Below are 16,336 nucleotides of genomic sequence, written 5' to 3' on the forward strand. Positions count from 1 at the left end.
CAGGCAGTAAGGAAGAAGCTAGTTTACAAAAGTAAACGTTTTTTTTTTTTACATATACACGTACACATGTAAAAAAATGCTTAACGCTAAAACAAAATGCCTAACTAGAAAACCACTGAAAATATATCTTTTTGAAAAGCCAGTTTTTAAAAAACATCGAAAATAATACTCCTCCCCCACTCCGCTACCGCTCGCTTCGTCCTGCCGAAAAGAATTATGGGATAGGTAGGACGCGAAAGGATCCATCACACCCATCCTTCGAATTCGGGGAAAAGGAGGACGCATTTGTGGGCCGCATTTGAAGGATCCTACGAATTTGGACAGCCTTCGTCGCGGCGCTGTGACGTAACATCCTTCAAATGCGTCCTCCGAAGGATGTAGACCCTGAATTTGGACACAGCCACTGATTATTCCGCTGTTGTAGTGTTTAAGTGCATAAATTTACAAGAAAATAGACAGAAGATGATACGGGAGATCTGAAAGGATGTTTGGCACCTCTTTGTGATAAGCAGCAATGAGGTTTGTTAACTGTTAATTTTACTATTAGGGTGATATATGTTTTCATGTGCCATTTTTTCTGATGTATAACATATAAAGTATCTAGCTGTAAATGGCTGGATTGTAACACAATATGTTGAGACATGCATATAGCATTATTTTGTTAATTTTTTAATTTTCTTTCTTCAAACCAGTTCTCACGGGTTGACCAACATTAAAGCCCTGTATTTTAACCAAGACCTCCTGCCTCATGCCTGTCACTGGGGGAGCTACAAATAGTTTTACATAATTCACACGGAAAAAAAATTGGCTGATAATTTTTACAATAATTATAATTTTACATTTTAATATTTTGATCAATCTTTTATTAACATGACATTTGAATTTAATTAATTAATGTTGCTATTATAATATATGCTATAAATATAATTCAAATAATATATATATATATATATATATATATATATATATATATATATATGTTAAAAACTCATCTTTTTAAAATTGCTTTTATGGACTGTCAGTAATATTCTATTGTGTTTTACTGTAATGAGTATTTTATGATTTATAATAGTATATATTTTAAATAATTATTAATTATTAAATGATAATTTAGCAATTGCATCTAGCTTTCTTCAGGTGGTGTTGGTGGGACTCCTTCTAAAAATGTACGAAAGTGATCATCTGTGTTAAGTTCTGGGTGTTTGACCAACAGCTGGCATTTAGGGAAGAAATAGGCTGCTACCAACCCTAGATTACTGAGTAAACTGACTCCTACTTGAGCGATAGACTTTTCTTTATCATTTAGACTTGTGTAGATGGGGATGAACATCACCCACAAAACACAGTAACTCAAGGTGGAGATGGTGATGTCTCTGGCCACGTTGTACTGTCCAGGCGGCTTTAGAGCCATGAAGGTGGCCATGAATGACACCAGTGCCAGCAGAACATTGAAACCAAGCATCAAACCAAAGTTTAACATGGGCTCCACTGGACAACGCAAAAAGGTTTTAATGTACGTCACCTCCAAACTGGCGACGTATTGGGTCAAAGAGGGAGCTTCTTGGGCGTACCAACCGCACAGTCCTGCTTGGACCCCACAACATCCCAGAATCACAAACAAGCTCCCTCGTCCTCGTATGTTCTCCAGGTGGTCACAAGACTTTTCAGGGAATTCTGTGATGCACACAATCTGGTAAGTAAAAAAAGACAGCGGATATCATTTTTTATTAAAATTTAGTTCATAAAAGTAAAAAGTTTTTTTATACAGTGCAATTAGTCCTGAGTATTATTAATTAACAACATGTATATACTGTAGGGCTAGTACTGAGCCTCGCATATGACATGAAGACAAAATATAAAGGATATATCATGGCCATAAATGAAGAATGCATTTCCACAATATGTATATATTTGGGCACAATTTACTAACTCATTCTCTCTTCATAGTGAAATTAAAACAAGGGAACAAATGATTAAATTTACTAAAATTAGGGAAGTAATTTGTAGATCATGGTAATAACTTAAAGCTGCAGTAGGGAACTTTTGACGTTCTAGCTGTTAATAAACAGAACTGCTTGCATCTTGCGGAAGAACATTGTAGCCGGAACTACTTCTCTCTTTTTATGTCTATGAAGAATCACAAAGGTACTGGGTTACTCCGCCGCGGTACCCCCGAAGCAATCTAAAATAGTCCGAATATAAACACTTATTATAGGTGTACCCTAGTGATTCAGGACAAGCTAAAAACATGGTTTGGAAAATGGATTCATGGTGTACTCGCTTATTATATACATTTTTCTACATTTTGAACACAAACAAAGTTACGGACCGCAGCTCTGATTGGTTGTTTCTTATCGGGAGCGATGGAGTTTCTGCAAATGGCAATAGGACACTGGGAGGAGCCAGAGGAGCTTGATTTTTTTTTTGACAGGTTTAACAAATAGTTACCTATTGCAGCTTTAAATAAAACGAGGGAATGAATTAGTAAACCTTCCGTGAATTAACAAATTGTGTTCTTAAATTGTGGCCATGATTAAAAAAAAAAAAACTGTTCATGCTATGTCCTCATAATGTTTGTCTAATAAATTACTGTTGCAAAAATTAAAATGGCTATTAACATGCATGATGCTTTTTTTTTTAGGATCACCTGAAGGGAAATGGTCAGGATGACTGAGAGGGCCACCGTGGGGAAAAAGGCATTTAGTGGCCCCTGCAGACGGCAGACGATGTCTCCTGGCTGACCCAGGAACAGCACCAGGCTTACACATGTTCCCGCTAGGCTCAATAACATAAGGCCACTCAGTAGTCCACCTGCACTTTTCACCAGTGGAGTTCCTCTGTGCTTGAAAAATAGAGCCCCTACCCATACATGTGACACTAGAACCAAAACTCCTCCCAGAATGAGTCCAATGGACTCATAGTTGCTCCAGTCCAGGTAAGTATAGATGGGATAGATGCAGCTTGTGCTTCGTAGGGTGGACCACTGGCCAGCAGGACATGATTTACACTGGATGTCATCTTCCAATCAAAAGAGAAGACAGATAAAGGTTAATCAATATCAAATGAAAAAGCTCTTAAATGCATACATTTCTATTTGGTTATGGTGTAACATGTGTTAGATAAAGCAGTTATGGTCAGTGCTGATAGTTAGAGCCTTATTAATATGGTTTAGAATGACTTAACCTATGTTGGTGTAATGGCGGACCTGAGTTGTTCAGGAACGTTCCTTCCTTGCAGTCAATACAGTCGAAACAGCACGAGTGGAAGCCTTTAACTCTGCGCACCTGTCCTATCCCACAGTCTGAGGAGCAAGTGGACATTGGCACCTGTTACAGAGATCATTTGTTAAGAGGTGCTGACTCCTGGATGCACCGGTCACGTGTCTCTGTTATTAATATTTTGTGTATTTCAGATTAATGGATTTTTTTTTTTTTTTTAAATCACACTTTTTGTTTTTTAAAGAATTTCAAAAGCATCATTTATATTAATCTTCAAAACTCAATTCAAATCTTTAAATTACAGGGACAGTTCATACAAAAATGAAACATTTGTCATATTTTACATACCCTCATGTTGTTCTAAACTTGTGAGTTTCTTTTTTCTGTCGAGCTCAAAAGAAGATATTTTGAAGAATGTGGGTAACCAAACATTTGACGGTTGCCATTGACTTCAACAGTATGGAAAATGCACTATTGGAATCAGTGTCTACTGTCAAAAACTTGGTTAGCTACATTCTTCAAAAACCTTTTGTGTTCAGCAGGAGAAATTCAAACAGGTTTGGAATGACACGAGGGTGAGGAAATGATGACAGAATTTTCATGTTTGGGTGACTATCTCTTTAAAGGATTTTTAAGATCATGAGAAAGTGTGTCAAAACTATTGGGTGGTAGAAAACAAGGTAATATGATGCATTTAGATAGCATTTATACATATAAATAAATTAGTTATTAATTATTGATAAAAGCATTTCAAGTGCAAACAGTGTTAATGTTCCATTCATACCTTTCCGTTTTCCGTGTGCCACTTTATTTTCTTTTCATTAATTGTTAGGTTCTGATAAAAGTTTCCAATTATGTCCAAGTGCACAGTGTTGTCACTAAAGTTCCATTGCATAACATCATAGCCAACGTTTGGATTACCCTCTTTATCAAACTTAAAATTAACCCCCTCGAGATCTACAGAAAGTTTTTGGAGACTCTGTAACAGCTGTAGAAAGGACCATAGATCTTCTATTAGTATACTCTTAATCTTCTAGGATAAAACAAGCAGATTTACGGGAATAATAGATTGCGTGTGATTACCTGCCATGGATAAACATTGTCAGTCCTGGGATTTAGAGCGCAGTGGGTGGCATTGCATCCCAGCAAGTTATGGAGTGCATGAGCAGCACAGTAGATGGCAGTATACACACTGAAAGCTGACCGCTCCACCGTCTGTACCATGCTCACATTGGCTTTGCTTAGGTAGCTGCACATTGGGCAAGGGTTGTCCAGAGGAGAGATATCTGTATCTGGCTGCTCGGGGATTGGCATCTCCTCCAATTTGGTGAAGAGCTCATCGATATAAGGAGTGAATAAGTGAAGAGGTCTTGTGATGTCTGCAAACGCCAGCACTGTTCCTATTGAACTGATCCCGGGCAGGGTGGCTACAGCATCATTCAGAGCCCATGCTGTGCTTGCCACCCAAACACCTGTCATGTTTCGTTTGATTACCTGCTCATCACAAAAGCATTTAGAATCACCAAACCTGTAGACTTATGAATATAAAGCAGTGACTGAAAAATAGAGGAACATACCCACCCACCCACGAACACTCACACACACACACACACACACACACACACACATATATATATACAGAGAGAGAGAGAGAGACAGAGAGCGCTGACTTGACTAAAGATTTTTTGTCAACAAATAGTTGGCTGGCTAATTATGTTTATATTAATTAACTTCTTAAATATCTGCTTGGAGTTAATATATATCATATTCGATACTCAAGCACATGCCTGATATACTATAATTACCTTAAGGACCAGCTGTTAACAATCTGTCTTTTACTGACCGATAGTTTTTTTTCTCTGACTAACCAACTACAATTTTTGTTTATTAAGCCTCATCGACTATTGGGGGGCAGCCTTAAAATTTATATGTATATTTTTCCCTGAATGCCACTAATAATGTCAGTCAAGATTTCTTGCATTAATATAACTTCACAATTTGTTTTGTGACCATTTTCCACTCTTTTTTAAGCCTTAAATTTAATCAGGCTAGTTTTGCTGCTTTGACTTTAAGGGACTTTAAGAGATTATTGTTTGCATTCCGGTGTGCTGCTTTTCTATTGTTTTTCTATTTAAACGTGCTACATGGACATCTTTGACTGTTGCTCTTGTGTCTTCCATCTCACATCTTTTGCAGCATCTTAAGCATCACGTTAGTTAAACTTGAAAAAAGCATGTCTTGAGACCTTGCTCCCCCACCCCCCCCCCCCAATTTCTCAGACCTGCATCAGCATATTCTGGTTGGGCAACCACTAAATGTAGATGAGGAACATTACAAGCAAATTGTCATAAGGGGAAAAAAATGTGTAGTGCAAAATGCCAATTTTAAAGTAAGTGCCTTTGTTTATGGTTGTACTGGAGATCAGGTAAGCGATCTGTCTTCAGCTTTTTCTTGAAAGATGCGGTGATCTCAGATTGGCAGCTCATTCAACCAATCTTTGAACTTTGTGAATTGCTAGAAATAACAAAGCCTTCGTTAAACTGGGTCCAGCTGTTGTTATGGGGTGTTGTGACACCTCAGCCTAGGTGTGTGCTTGTGGTTTGTGTTTTTAAGTGCCGCCTGGATGGGGTGTGACTAGCACACCTGACACTTGTTGATCGCAGAGTTGAATGTCCCTGGCAGAGTATTGTTTTGGGTGATCATCTCTACAACTCTATTATTTCAAAGTATTTAAAAATTTTGCTTCAAAAGACCATTTTTTTCCATAATATGACCCATTTAAAATTGCATAAAGCTTTTCACCTCTATGAAGAAGTCTCTTGCTGGCTTTGGAGAAGAGAAGACCACCACCACTCCCACTTTGGCGTCCTCAATACGACTGAGAATCTCTTTCACCGTTTGCTCTTGATCGCTGTATACAGGAATCAAACCCTGATATGCCACACAGATGGACTGCTCATTGGCCATGCTGGAGAACAGCTCCTGACCCTTCTGTCCGTATTCATCATCACTACCTACTACCGAAACCCACTTCCACCCAAACTCTTTCAGAAGCTGCACCATGGCGGCAACCTGCCAGCGATCACTAGGGACTGTGCGCATGAAGGACGGGAAGGTCTCTTTGTCACTGAACACGTCGCTGGTGGCACCATAGCTAATCTAAAAATGTGAGAAATTAGAGAAATTCAAAAACAAGAGGAACATCCTACTAGTTAAGTGGCCAGTCATGCCTGTTATATCATTGCATGAATTTGCTGAAACAGTTTAAATAACATATTCAAATAAATAAGTATTTTGCTTACAAAAACAATCCTTTAAACATCCTTTTGGATTCTTTAAATCTAACACTTCATGTCAACTCACCAGAGGCATCAAGAAAAATCCAATCAGCTTTCCAATAACTGGGACCAGCTCGGAGCTGTTTGGTCCTATGATAGCTATAACACGAGGCTTGTAGTCGGTGTAGTTACAGGCAATGTCCAATTCTTTTGTCGATTCCTTTGTGAGAAGCTGGAGGACGGGCCTCATGACCACGGCTGGTTGCATGCACGTGTCGTAACTCTCAAATCCCAGTGTGATTCCAGGGAGAAGATACTCTTTAGAATTGATTTCGTCCAAAGAGAACTTCATCGCCAATGCGAGAGACACACCGTACGTGCTTATACTGCCAAAACAGAAACAGTGATTTTAGGAGGAAAGCATTTTCAGATTCCTAGACTATGTGGCTTCCTTCATGATTTTACCTGTTGCACTCAAGATCGTCAGGCTTTACCCGTTTGCTCAGGTCACTGGTCAGTTCGTTAATGGGGAAAAGTCCTCCAATCAGAATATCTCCAGGGGATTTAAAAAGACTTGTTGTGATGTTCTTGAACCATGCTGGCTTTTCGCTGCATCCAGACCCCAGAATGCCACAGAGCAACAGAAGTGTCCACTCCTTAGCCATCCTGGAGGGCTGAAATAGCTGGACTGAGCTCATGTGGAAGTATTGCTTAGGCTCCTCTTGTGTTGATGTGTTGTGATTCCCTCAGTAGCGAGTGATTATGATGGTTTGATGGTCAATCAACGACACGTAAATGAGTGAAACGCCCCACCCCAGGCCTTAATGGGCTTTGAATGTAAAATTAGGGGTCTACATGAAGTTTCTTTCCGGCTTCACCTGGATATGTTCTGGTCTCTCCTCAACGTTCAAGCAAGTTCTAAATGACATAGATTAATCGCAGAGTATTTTGTTACTTGTGGATCTGTCCCACTTTTAGAGCAGTGTTGTTTTCAAGCAAAGGTCAGATTACTTTTTATACCTTGGGTATAAAGTTATTATATTGTACATAAAATATTGGAGTCGAATAAAAATGATATGTTCTTAAACAGGGGGTTATTTCTCAGTCACAGTACTCGTTCAGAAACACTTTGTGTCATGCATTGACACAACACAAGCACAGAAAAGAGTTCTGGTTCAAAATATTTGTCTGGAAAAATATGAGTGTTGAATAAACTATGGAAATGTGGCAGTTTGCCCAGTGCATTTGTACAGAAATTGTGGGTATTTCCATAGTATTTGTTTGTGGCTTTGATTTAAAGTGCTTTATGATGGATGCTGGCCCATTTATGAATGATTCGAATGAAACATTGAAAGACGTCATCATGGACCTTTGGCACATATATGCACAGCAAGAACTAAGGAAGTATTTATAAGTTTTCAAAAGACTTAATATCCATTCTGCCTCTTAATATTATTATTTTTTACATTAGCATTTATAAGATTAATTTTAAACACCGACTTATCAGGATGTTACTGAATATTTCAATTTGCATTTCTAAGTCATTTGTGCTGTTTTTGCAAGTCGTGTACATACTCTGCTCAATACTGTGGCTTCCTGATGGATTTGAATAAGTGTAACATCAGACATATAACATTAAAACTGTCGGTCAGATATTTGCTTGAAATTTTGACTGTTGTTAAAATGACCTTGAAATGAATTCCAACCTCAGCCACGTTTACAAGCATTTTGCATAAATCTGATGCGAGGCACATAGCATTTGCCTCTCGGATTTTTGTTTATATCTTTTTGTAAATCTCACACAGGTTATTGTGGCTGAATGGATTAAATCCAGAGGATGAACAGATCAGTTATTATTAGCACAGCGTCAGCTGTCACATGCATTATGAATGACAAAATTTAAAAGCCCTAATTCACTGTGAAATGAGAAACATTTGAGATATCCATTGCATATGGGTGTATTTCTAATATGACATATTAAAACCTTTTGACAAATTATTACAGTTGATTTATTGTCTATACCTTCTTCTGGCAATCGTAATCACTGTATCACTTTCATTAACCAACAGAGGAAAAATTATGTTTTAATTGAAGATTAGTAACTAAGGTCTTCCCATAAAGAGAAAAGAAAAGTTCTTCTTCGTATATCCCTTAAGATCTTGACGCCCACCGGTAAAGACATAAACATCTGTCCCGCTTGAACCAAGCTTTTTGCTACCTTTGATCTTTTACTTTTGCTTTCTCCCTTCTTTTATTTTACACGTATTACTTTCCTTTTTATAGAAAAGAAGGTCTTAATCAGAGCATTTTTTTTGGCTTTGATGTTCAGATGTGGATGTCAGCATAGGGGTATTTGTATGTTGCTCTGCTACAGAAGAAGATGCGTGTTTGGACGGCACCGGGTGTGTTTTTAAAGTGTGCGTGGGTGGATCTTCAACCTTCCCTCTTCCTGCATGTGTAGGTGTGGATGAGCGGGTGTGTGCGACTGTGCGTAGGTGTGGGTTTGAGTGAGTTATGATGAAGCTGCACGTTTGCAGTGTGTTTTATGTTTTGGGGCTGCATTAAACACGCAGGTTAAGAGGTGATTCAACCCCCCCTCCCCCTTCAACAAGCTATAAACACATTCAAAAGCAGGATAATATCTTGGTTTTTTGACTATGTCTGTTCACATGTCAGCTATTTTTTTTTACTTTTAGTGGTAAAACAGCTTTATCTGATAATCTGAAATGTACACTTTTGTACATTTTATATACCTCTAAACGTGCATATTAGTACTTATTTATGGGTAGATGAGGCATGTATCTGTACACAAAACATCTTTACAATTGGAAATATGGTATTATAGGAAAGTACATTTTAACTCGTCAAAATTTGCACAAAAAAAACAAACAAAAAACAATTGGTACCTTTAGTACAACTGATTGTTACAGTAGCAATAATCTGTATTTTACACATTTTTTACATTTTATATTCCACTAAAAGGTCCATTTTAGTGCTAATTTACATAATTTATGATGCATGTATCTGGCCACAAACGTATTTTCAATAGGAAATCCATCAAAATATAGTCACAACATTTTCATATTTGTCATGCTTCTAAGTACCTTTCTCAGAAGCACAATGGTGGTGTATGGTAATGATTTGCAGGATTTGTGCACAAAATTTTACAGTTATCAGTCCAGGTCTTTTTTATTTAAACTATGCTATGCCACATGTACCATCTTTTCTGTAGTGAATACACTGTTCCTTTAATCAGACAGATTTTATCCATTGTTTAATTTTGAAAAGTTTCAACATGCTAAAATTGGGAAAAATGTATTTACTTTAAAATATTATGTATATTTTGCGCACAAACCATTGAGTTTAGTCAAAAGCACTGATCGTTCAGTACTATCCTGTACCATGCACTTGTTTCTCCACAGGAAGCCACTAGGTGGCAGGACTGTGTCTAGCAAACAGCATGCAGTGCACATGGTTTGAGGATGCATCTTGCCTTATTAGCCTGCGTCCTGATGTGCCCTGCTTGCACAATATTCCAGAGTATTGCTTATTAAGAAGTGGTTAATGACTACAACAGCATGCTGTTGGGTTGTTCAGATAAATGAACAAACGTACACAAATAAAGGTTACTGCAAGATTTACCAGCTGAATATATTAGTCTAATCTGATTAGAAAAGCAGCAATATCACACGGATCTCGTAATGTGCACAGAGAGGGCAAAAGAGACATGTGTGGGTGGATGCTGATGGCCTCGGGGCCATACAAGGGTACACTGTGTAGCCAGAGCGTGTTTGGACAGCTGATATCATGGGTTGAATGTACCTGCTTTCAGGGAAAGAGATGTGACCGGTTATGAGTCTGCTTGTCCTATCAGCAGATAATTACTCTGTCAACATCATGTGTGTTTGGTTTGTTCCCCGGCCGGTCTAGTTTATGCCTGAGAGTTTACAGCTTGCGTAAGAATCTTCTGCTGCCGCTCAGGACTGTGGCTTGTTGTGCTGTGTAGGATCGTATTTTCATTGAAGGATTGATGCATGATGTAATTTTATCCAAAAAAGCATCAGTTTGCAAACATCAGAAAAGGTACACAGTTGCAGGAGAGAGTGCGTGGGTGTTTCGGGGAGTGTTGAAAGCCAGTGCTGTGATCTCCCAGAATGCTGTTCTAGCCTGAATCCCTGTGGATTCGCTGCCTTGTTCTGCTGGACTTCCATTTGTGTTGAATCCAAAACCCTGCTTTCCCACCAGACCCCTCATGTTCCTCTCTCTCTCTTTCCACCCCGTGAATGGTTGGATGAGTCCAGCTCTAATCTCCATCAGAGGAACCAGGGAACACTGGGCCCGTTGTCAACACGCTGGCTAGATCCACCACAGTCGCTGACAAATGATTAACTAGACTCTCGTTCTCTGCCTCACTTGATCCGCGCTTTGCTCTTTTTCCCACTTTCTTTGAAAATCTTTCTCCCTCGACATGTTCCTTTGTCTTCATATATACGCCTTATAAGTCCAAAAACTTGATCTGAAGTATGTTTGCATGTACGTAAACTGCTTTGGGAGATGTGTGTGTGTGTGTGTGTGTGTGTGTATATACCTTCTTTGCCTAGATAGATATATTTATTTCAAAACATAATTTCATTTAGAGATTCATTCATGACTATTAATAATAACTAATTTGTTCATTTCTGCCTGCATCCTTTACAAATTACAAAATGTTGAAAAGATATTACTATATATAGAAATTAACTTTTTTTACATGCTTATTAAATGCTGTAAAAGTATTGTTCATTGTTTGATTTCTAATGCATTACTACCAAATATTTATGTAACATTTTCCAAAGTGTTACTAGTATGTTGTACTATTCCACACATTAAACTGGAATAGAAAAAGTATTTTACGCTTAGTGTAATTGCACATAGCAGCTTTAAGGAAAAGTGCCAGCATGATTGCAACCACAGTAGTTGCATCACCTGTAGGGTTTTAGATATGATTGGAAAGTGCAAATAAGAGCACAGTGTTAATATGAGTCTATAACTTTAATAGGATGATCAAAATGCAAGTTTTTGAAAGTAAGAATTGTAAGGTTTATTTTGACAGTACAGATGTTACTAATTGGCTTGCTGCAGTGTTTATTAAGATTATAAAGATGTCTTTATTGTCTGATTATAAAGATGTCTCTGTTTTTATGAGTCAGTGATTTTAACTGGAGTCGATCATTTTATTTGGCAAATGCATTAGGGCATCTGGTATCCTAACCTGTAATAAACAAACTAGAGTGTTTTGTGTTGAGATTGTGTTAATGATGGTTTTGTGTGTTGGCTAAGCCTGCCACCCGCAGCTAAATACATACGACTCATCCTCGTTTCCTGTTGTCCCCCTTTATCTGTTGTCTGACCTGTTCTTCTGGTTCCCATGAGCTGTGTGTTACTGTATGTGAATGTGTGACACACACACACACACACACACACACATACACACACAGACACATATACACATAGTCATGGGCACAAACTTAAATAAACACTGCCTATGTTGTCGAAAATGTACCAGATGGTTATTTTCTCCAATCAGACAGCCACCTGACACATATCAAATACGAACTCCGTAACTGAACAAATTAAAGCTTGATAGATGGAGGAGGTAAAGAAAATAAAGCAAGCCAAATACAAATGTACTCATAATAAAACCAAAGTGCAGGAACCAGTTTCACATAACAAATAATCGGCTGACCCCTTTCTACATCAAACCAAACAGAGTTTCAAACAGAATGACTGCATCTTTAATCTCTTTAAAATTAACTATGTTTTTACATAAAAATCTTTCTGAAGAGAGACAGATAAAGTGAGAGTGAGGACTGAAGTGGGTTCCCAGTCTGTGTTATAAATATACAGCATTTCCTCAGTTCTAGAAGAGCTCAGAATTGAACACCCAATTGTCACCTACAAATATAGAAACAGCGATGTGCATTCTAACCCTGCAACAAGAATAGGTGCTGGTTACCGACACACGCACATATACGTATAATCCACTCTGAGCTTCCCATTTGGCACGCACACTTGAATGAATTCAGCACTGCTCATTTAATTTAGTTTTCAGATGTAATGAAGCATAAATTATGAGCTGTCATTATGTAATTCAGCTGCTCCCTACTGTAAAACAGTAAATCATTAAGCTCCTCCACGGCCATTAGGGACCTCCAGCAACCTCTATTATAGTTACCGATTACAGTTTGTGAATCCTCTGAGCTATTGTTCTGGAACTGTGATTGTTATGGTTCTTGAAAATTTAGATTTTGTGATTCTCTGTAGATGTTTAGAATGAAAGAACTGGCTTTAAGCATTTGTTATGAAGTGAAAGTATTATAAGGACGGCTTTTCTGAAAAGGGCTAACGTTGAGCATGGTGCTGGGAATGCCAAAGTCATGGGTTTGAACCCCAGGGAATGAAAATAATAATAAAATAAAATAAATAATTACATAAAAGAGTTGAAATGTACATCCTAACAGTGTCTTCATAATGTATAAATGTAAATACTTGGCTGCTTGGTAGATGCTTTCATCCAAGCAAACATACGTTGCATTCAAAGTACATATTTACATGCGATAAGTTCTTGTTTTGTTTTGAGAATCGAACCTATGACTTTTGCTGTTGTTAGCACCATGCTGAACTGTTTGAGTTATAGAAAAGCCCACAATGTGATATACAGCTCCACTTCTTCCATCAGTGTTAGTCTGTGCAATGTTTTCGCCAGTTTTATTGTAAGCTGCGTGGAAAATCATCATTAGGCTCCTCCACAATCATCATGAACAACATCCATTATAGTTTACAGATTACAGTTTGTGAATATTCTACAGTTCTGATTATTGCAGTTCTTCAAATGAAAGTTTTTGCATTTGTTTCTGTAGAAAAAGTTTAAAAAATAGCTTTTCCGTAAAGGCCTAATGTTTAGGCATCCCTGTAGCTCAAACAACAATGCTAGCAATGCCAAAGTCTCCAGGGAATGCTAAATAAATATAAATAAAAATGGTTTTCCAAATCAATAAATGTAAATGTTTGGCTGCTTGTTACTGAGGCTGCTCGTTACCTTCTTAAAAAGGCCAGATTTGTGTGTGTGTGTTTAGCGGAGTGTTGTCAGGATGTCTCTCTGATGGATCGGTTTACAAATACAATTGGAAGGTGCTTTTTTCAAGGCAACTTATATTACATTCAAAGTACAGATTTATATTTGAATTGGTTCTTGCATTCCCTGGGAACTGAACCCATGTTTTGGCATTGCTAATGCCATGGTTCACAATCAAAGCATTCATACAGATTAGTTCCCAAAATCCAGTAAAGACTAGAGAGGTATATAAAGGTTTGAAACAAGCAGTGAGAATGACCTCTACTGGCTAGTGTTTAACATAATTGAATAGACCCCCACAGGTAGTTGTTCTTGGAAACCTAGCACGAAACACCCCTGTTACTTAAAGCTCAGGTAAACTGGAGCAGCCTATGGGTAAACAGGGGCATATTCTAGGTTAATTGACAACTGTACCAATCCCTGTGTTGTAGCCACAGGCTGAAGCCAAAGGGAGCGTGTGTGTGCATGTGTAAGTGCAATTATCAGGTTTATGTAAGAGTAGAAGTGGGCCAGGAGCGGTCAGGCATGCAAGCGTTGCTCTGTCCTGTTCTAGATCAGTGGTCCATATGGGACATTAAATGCATAGAATTAAATTAGAGAGTGTTAGGGATCTTTCCAGTCTCATAGTTTAAAGAAATGCAACATGATATTAACAACAGCAACGTCACTTTGTTTAAAATTGTAACCGCATCACATACATGTTGGAAAAGTGGTTTGTAACCGAAAAAGTGTTAGTACCACTACTTACAAAATACACAGTTAAAGAATACATAACATGTTCTTCATGTTTTTCCTCCCTGTTTTCATCTCTCATTTTATCTCCTGATTCAATAGACCCAATTTCAAAAAAATCCCACCTGTCGAGACGCATTTTCACCCAATGTGACTCATGTAATCACTTTTTCCCAAATTCCCACCTGGAGTTTAGAAATGGGATGCTTTTTATGTGAAGCTTTTTTTAGTTGCTTTTTTTGCCCCAGGCTTTCTGAGCTTCTTGGCGCAGGTCTAGATTTGATTTCACCACTGTCCTGTTCATTCAAGGCAGGCTGATATTAACTGACTGGTCGTGAGTCACAAGACCCTCTATGCCTCATACGTTCTCAGAAGCCAGAGGGATTTTAATTATACTCCAGGTGAGCAGTTAGTCATCTCTCAGATGTGTGGGCGCATCCTGTATGACAGAAGGGAGAATAGAAATTTTAATAATTGTAGGATAAGAGTGGGTGTGATTTTGTGTTACTGTCTGACTTTACGAGACTATAAAACTCCTGTCATTAAGATCAGCTGGGTAATTTAGAAATAGAATATTCATTAAATGTGGGATTTTATTACAGGGATTTTTATTTCTGTGCAAAGATAGCCTAGGGTTTAAATTATAACGAAGGAAGAAAGTTGTAAGAACAATGTATAGTTGGTGCACTTAAAGGATTGGATAATTCTGCCATCATTTGCTCACCAACAAGTCATCAAAAACTGTATTACATTCTTTTCGTCTGTGGAGCATGAAAGAAGATATTTAGAGAAACTTCTCAGTGTCTTTGTTTTCTGTAAAATGAAAATCAATGCGCTCCAATGTTGTTTGGTTCCCAACTATCTTCAAAAATCGCATGTTTTAGTTTGTGAATTGAAAAAATGCATACAGATTTAGAACCACATGAAGGCGAATAAATGATAATGATGTTTTGGGTGGATTATCCCTTTAAATACAGGTACATTTTTTGATTATTCTCAGTGAAATCCCCGAGTTAGATGACTTTAATATCTCAATCGCTTCTTCTAGATATTGTTACTGTTTCTCAGATTGTTCTCTTATTAAAAATACTTTCTTTATGGCCCTCACAAACTGTGTTCAGATTTGTCAAGAAGATTCAGTACATACTGACCATTAATCATCAAAATGGTCAGAGCTATACTATCGACATTTAAAATTTTTTTAATGTTAACATTTTAAATTGTAAATTTACAAGTTGTAAATAAACCATTATATACAGCAAAAAAAAAAAAAAAAAAAAAAAACTCTTTTAGACTTTCAACTTCAAAATGTAATGTTAAAATCATTGTTACTTCCGTTTTTTTTTTTTTGTGTGTGATTTTGTTTGCTTAAGATGGTATGAAAAACAGTTCTGAATGGGACTACATTGTTTGCTTTTCACATGGTGCTTGTTGCTATGCTATGTCAGTAAAACATTAAATACTGTGATTTAAAAATGTAAAGGTATGGTAAATCTGTAGCATACAAGTGCTTATACTGTATGTTAAAATATGAATGAACAATCAGGTTGATTTCAGATGGGGATGATATCATCAAACATTTCAAACATACTAGCTGGACACGCTTCTCAAACAATAGTCCATCTCCTCCGGTATACCTCCCTTCACTTTGTAGTGCCTGATGATTCAATCAGTTCTTTTGACTCTCGAGACAGTTTACGTCACTATTGCCATCTTACAGGAAATTCCACATGACATGAGCGCCGATCACAATAGCACTCAATGTCACTTCACAGATTGATTGTGCCAAAGTGATACAAGAGTCATTTGCTTTTCTAAGGCAAAGAATCAATGGCCGAAACCTCCGTTTAATCTGTCAGAAAGCTAATGCTTCTATTTGTGTGGCTATCATTGGGACAGGACTTTATTTATGTTTTTACACAGAAATATGAACTAATATAAAATACTAAGTGGAACATGAAAGATTTCTGGATTATATGTAGAACATGTGTGGA

The 16,336-nt window shown here is 37.6% G+C and overlaps 1 protein-coding gene across 1 annotated transcript; it reads right to left on the reverse strand.

The window, feature by feature from the left end:
- Nucleotides 1-1,123: 1,123 nt before the first annotated feature.
- LOC113055418 (taste receptor type 1 member 3-like) lies at nucleotides 1,124-8,488 on the reverse strand. The gene is made up of 8 exons (XM_026221720.1): nucleotides 6,962-8,488; nucleotides 6,582-6,882; nucleotides 6,021-6,377; nucleotides 4,302-4,712; nucleotides 4,003-4,206; nucleotides 3,206-3,326; nucleotides 2,648-3,018; nucleotides 1,124-1,690 (listed from the first exon to the last, which is right to left on the reverse strand). Exons 1-8 carry the CDS (start codon nucleotides 7,192-7,194, stop codon nucleotides 1,124-1,126), a joined length of 2,565 nt encoding a protein of 854 aa, XP_026077505.1. The 5' UTR covers nucleotides 7,195-8,488.
- Nucleotides 8,489-16,336: the final 7,848 nt, after the last annotated feature.

This window comes from Carassius auratus, chromosome 36 (assembly GCF_003368295.1).
Source record: "Carassius auratus strain Wakin chromosome 36, ASM336829v1, whole genome shotgun sequence".
NCBI lineage: Eukaryota > Metazoa > Chordata > Actinopteri > Cypriniformes > Cyprinidae > Carassius > Carassius auratus.

Bases quoted from the DNA above. Each gene is read 5' to 3' on its own strand.
- LOC113055418 (XM_026221720.1), bottom strand. From the start codon at position 7,194: ATGAGCTCAGTCCAGCTATTTCAGCCCTCCAGGATGGCTAAGGAGTGG. The intron at 6,883-6,961 runs GTAAAATCATGA...CTGTTTTGGCAG, and splicing joins GACGATCTTGAGTGCAACAG to TATAAGCACGTACGGTGTGT. The intron at 4,713-6,020 runs GTGAAAAGCTTT...TGTGATGAGCAG, and splicing joins CAAGAGACTTCTTCATAGAG to GTAATCAAACGAAACATGAC.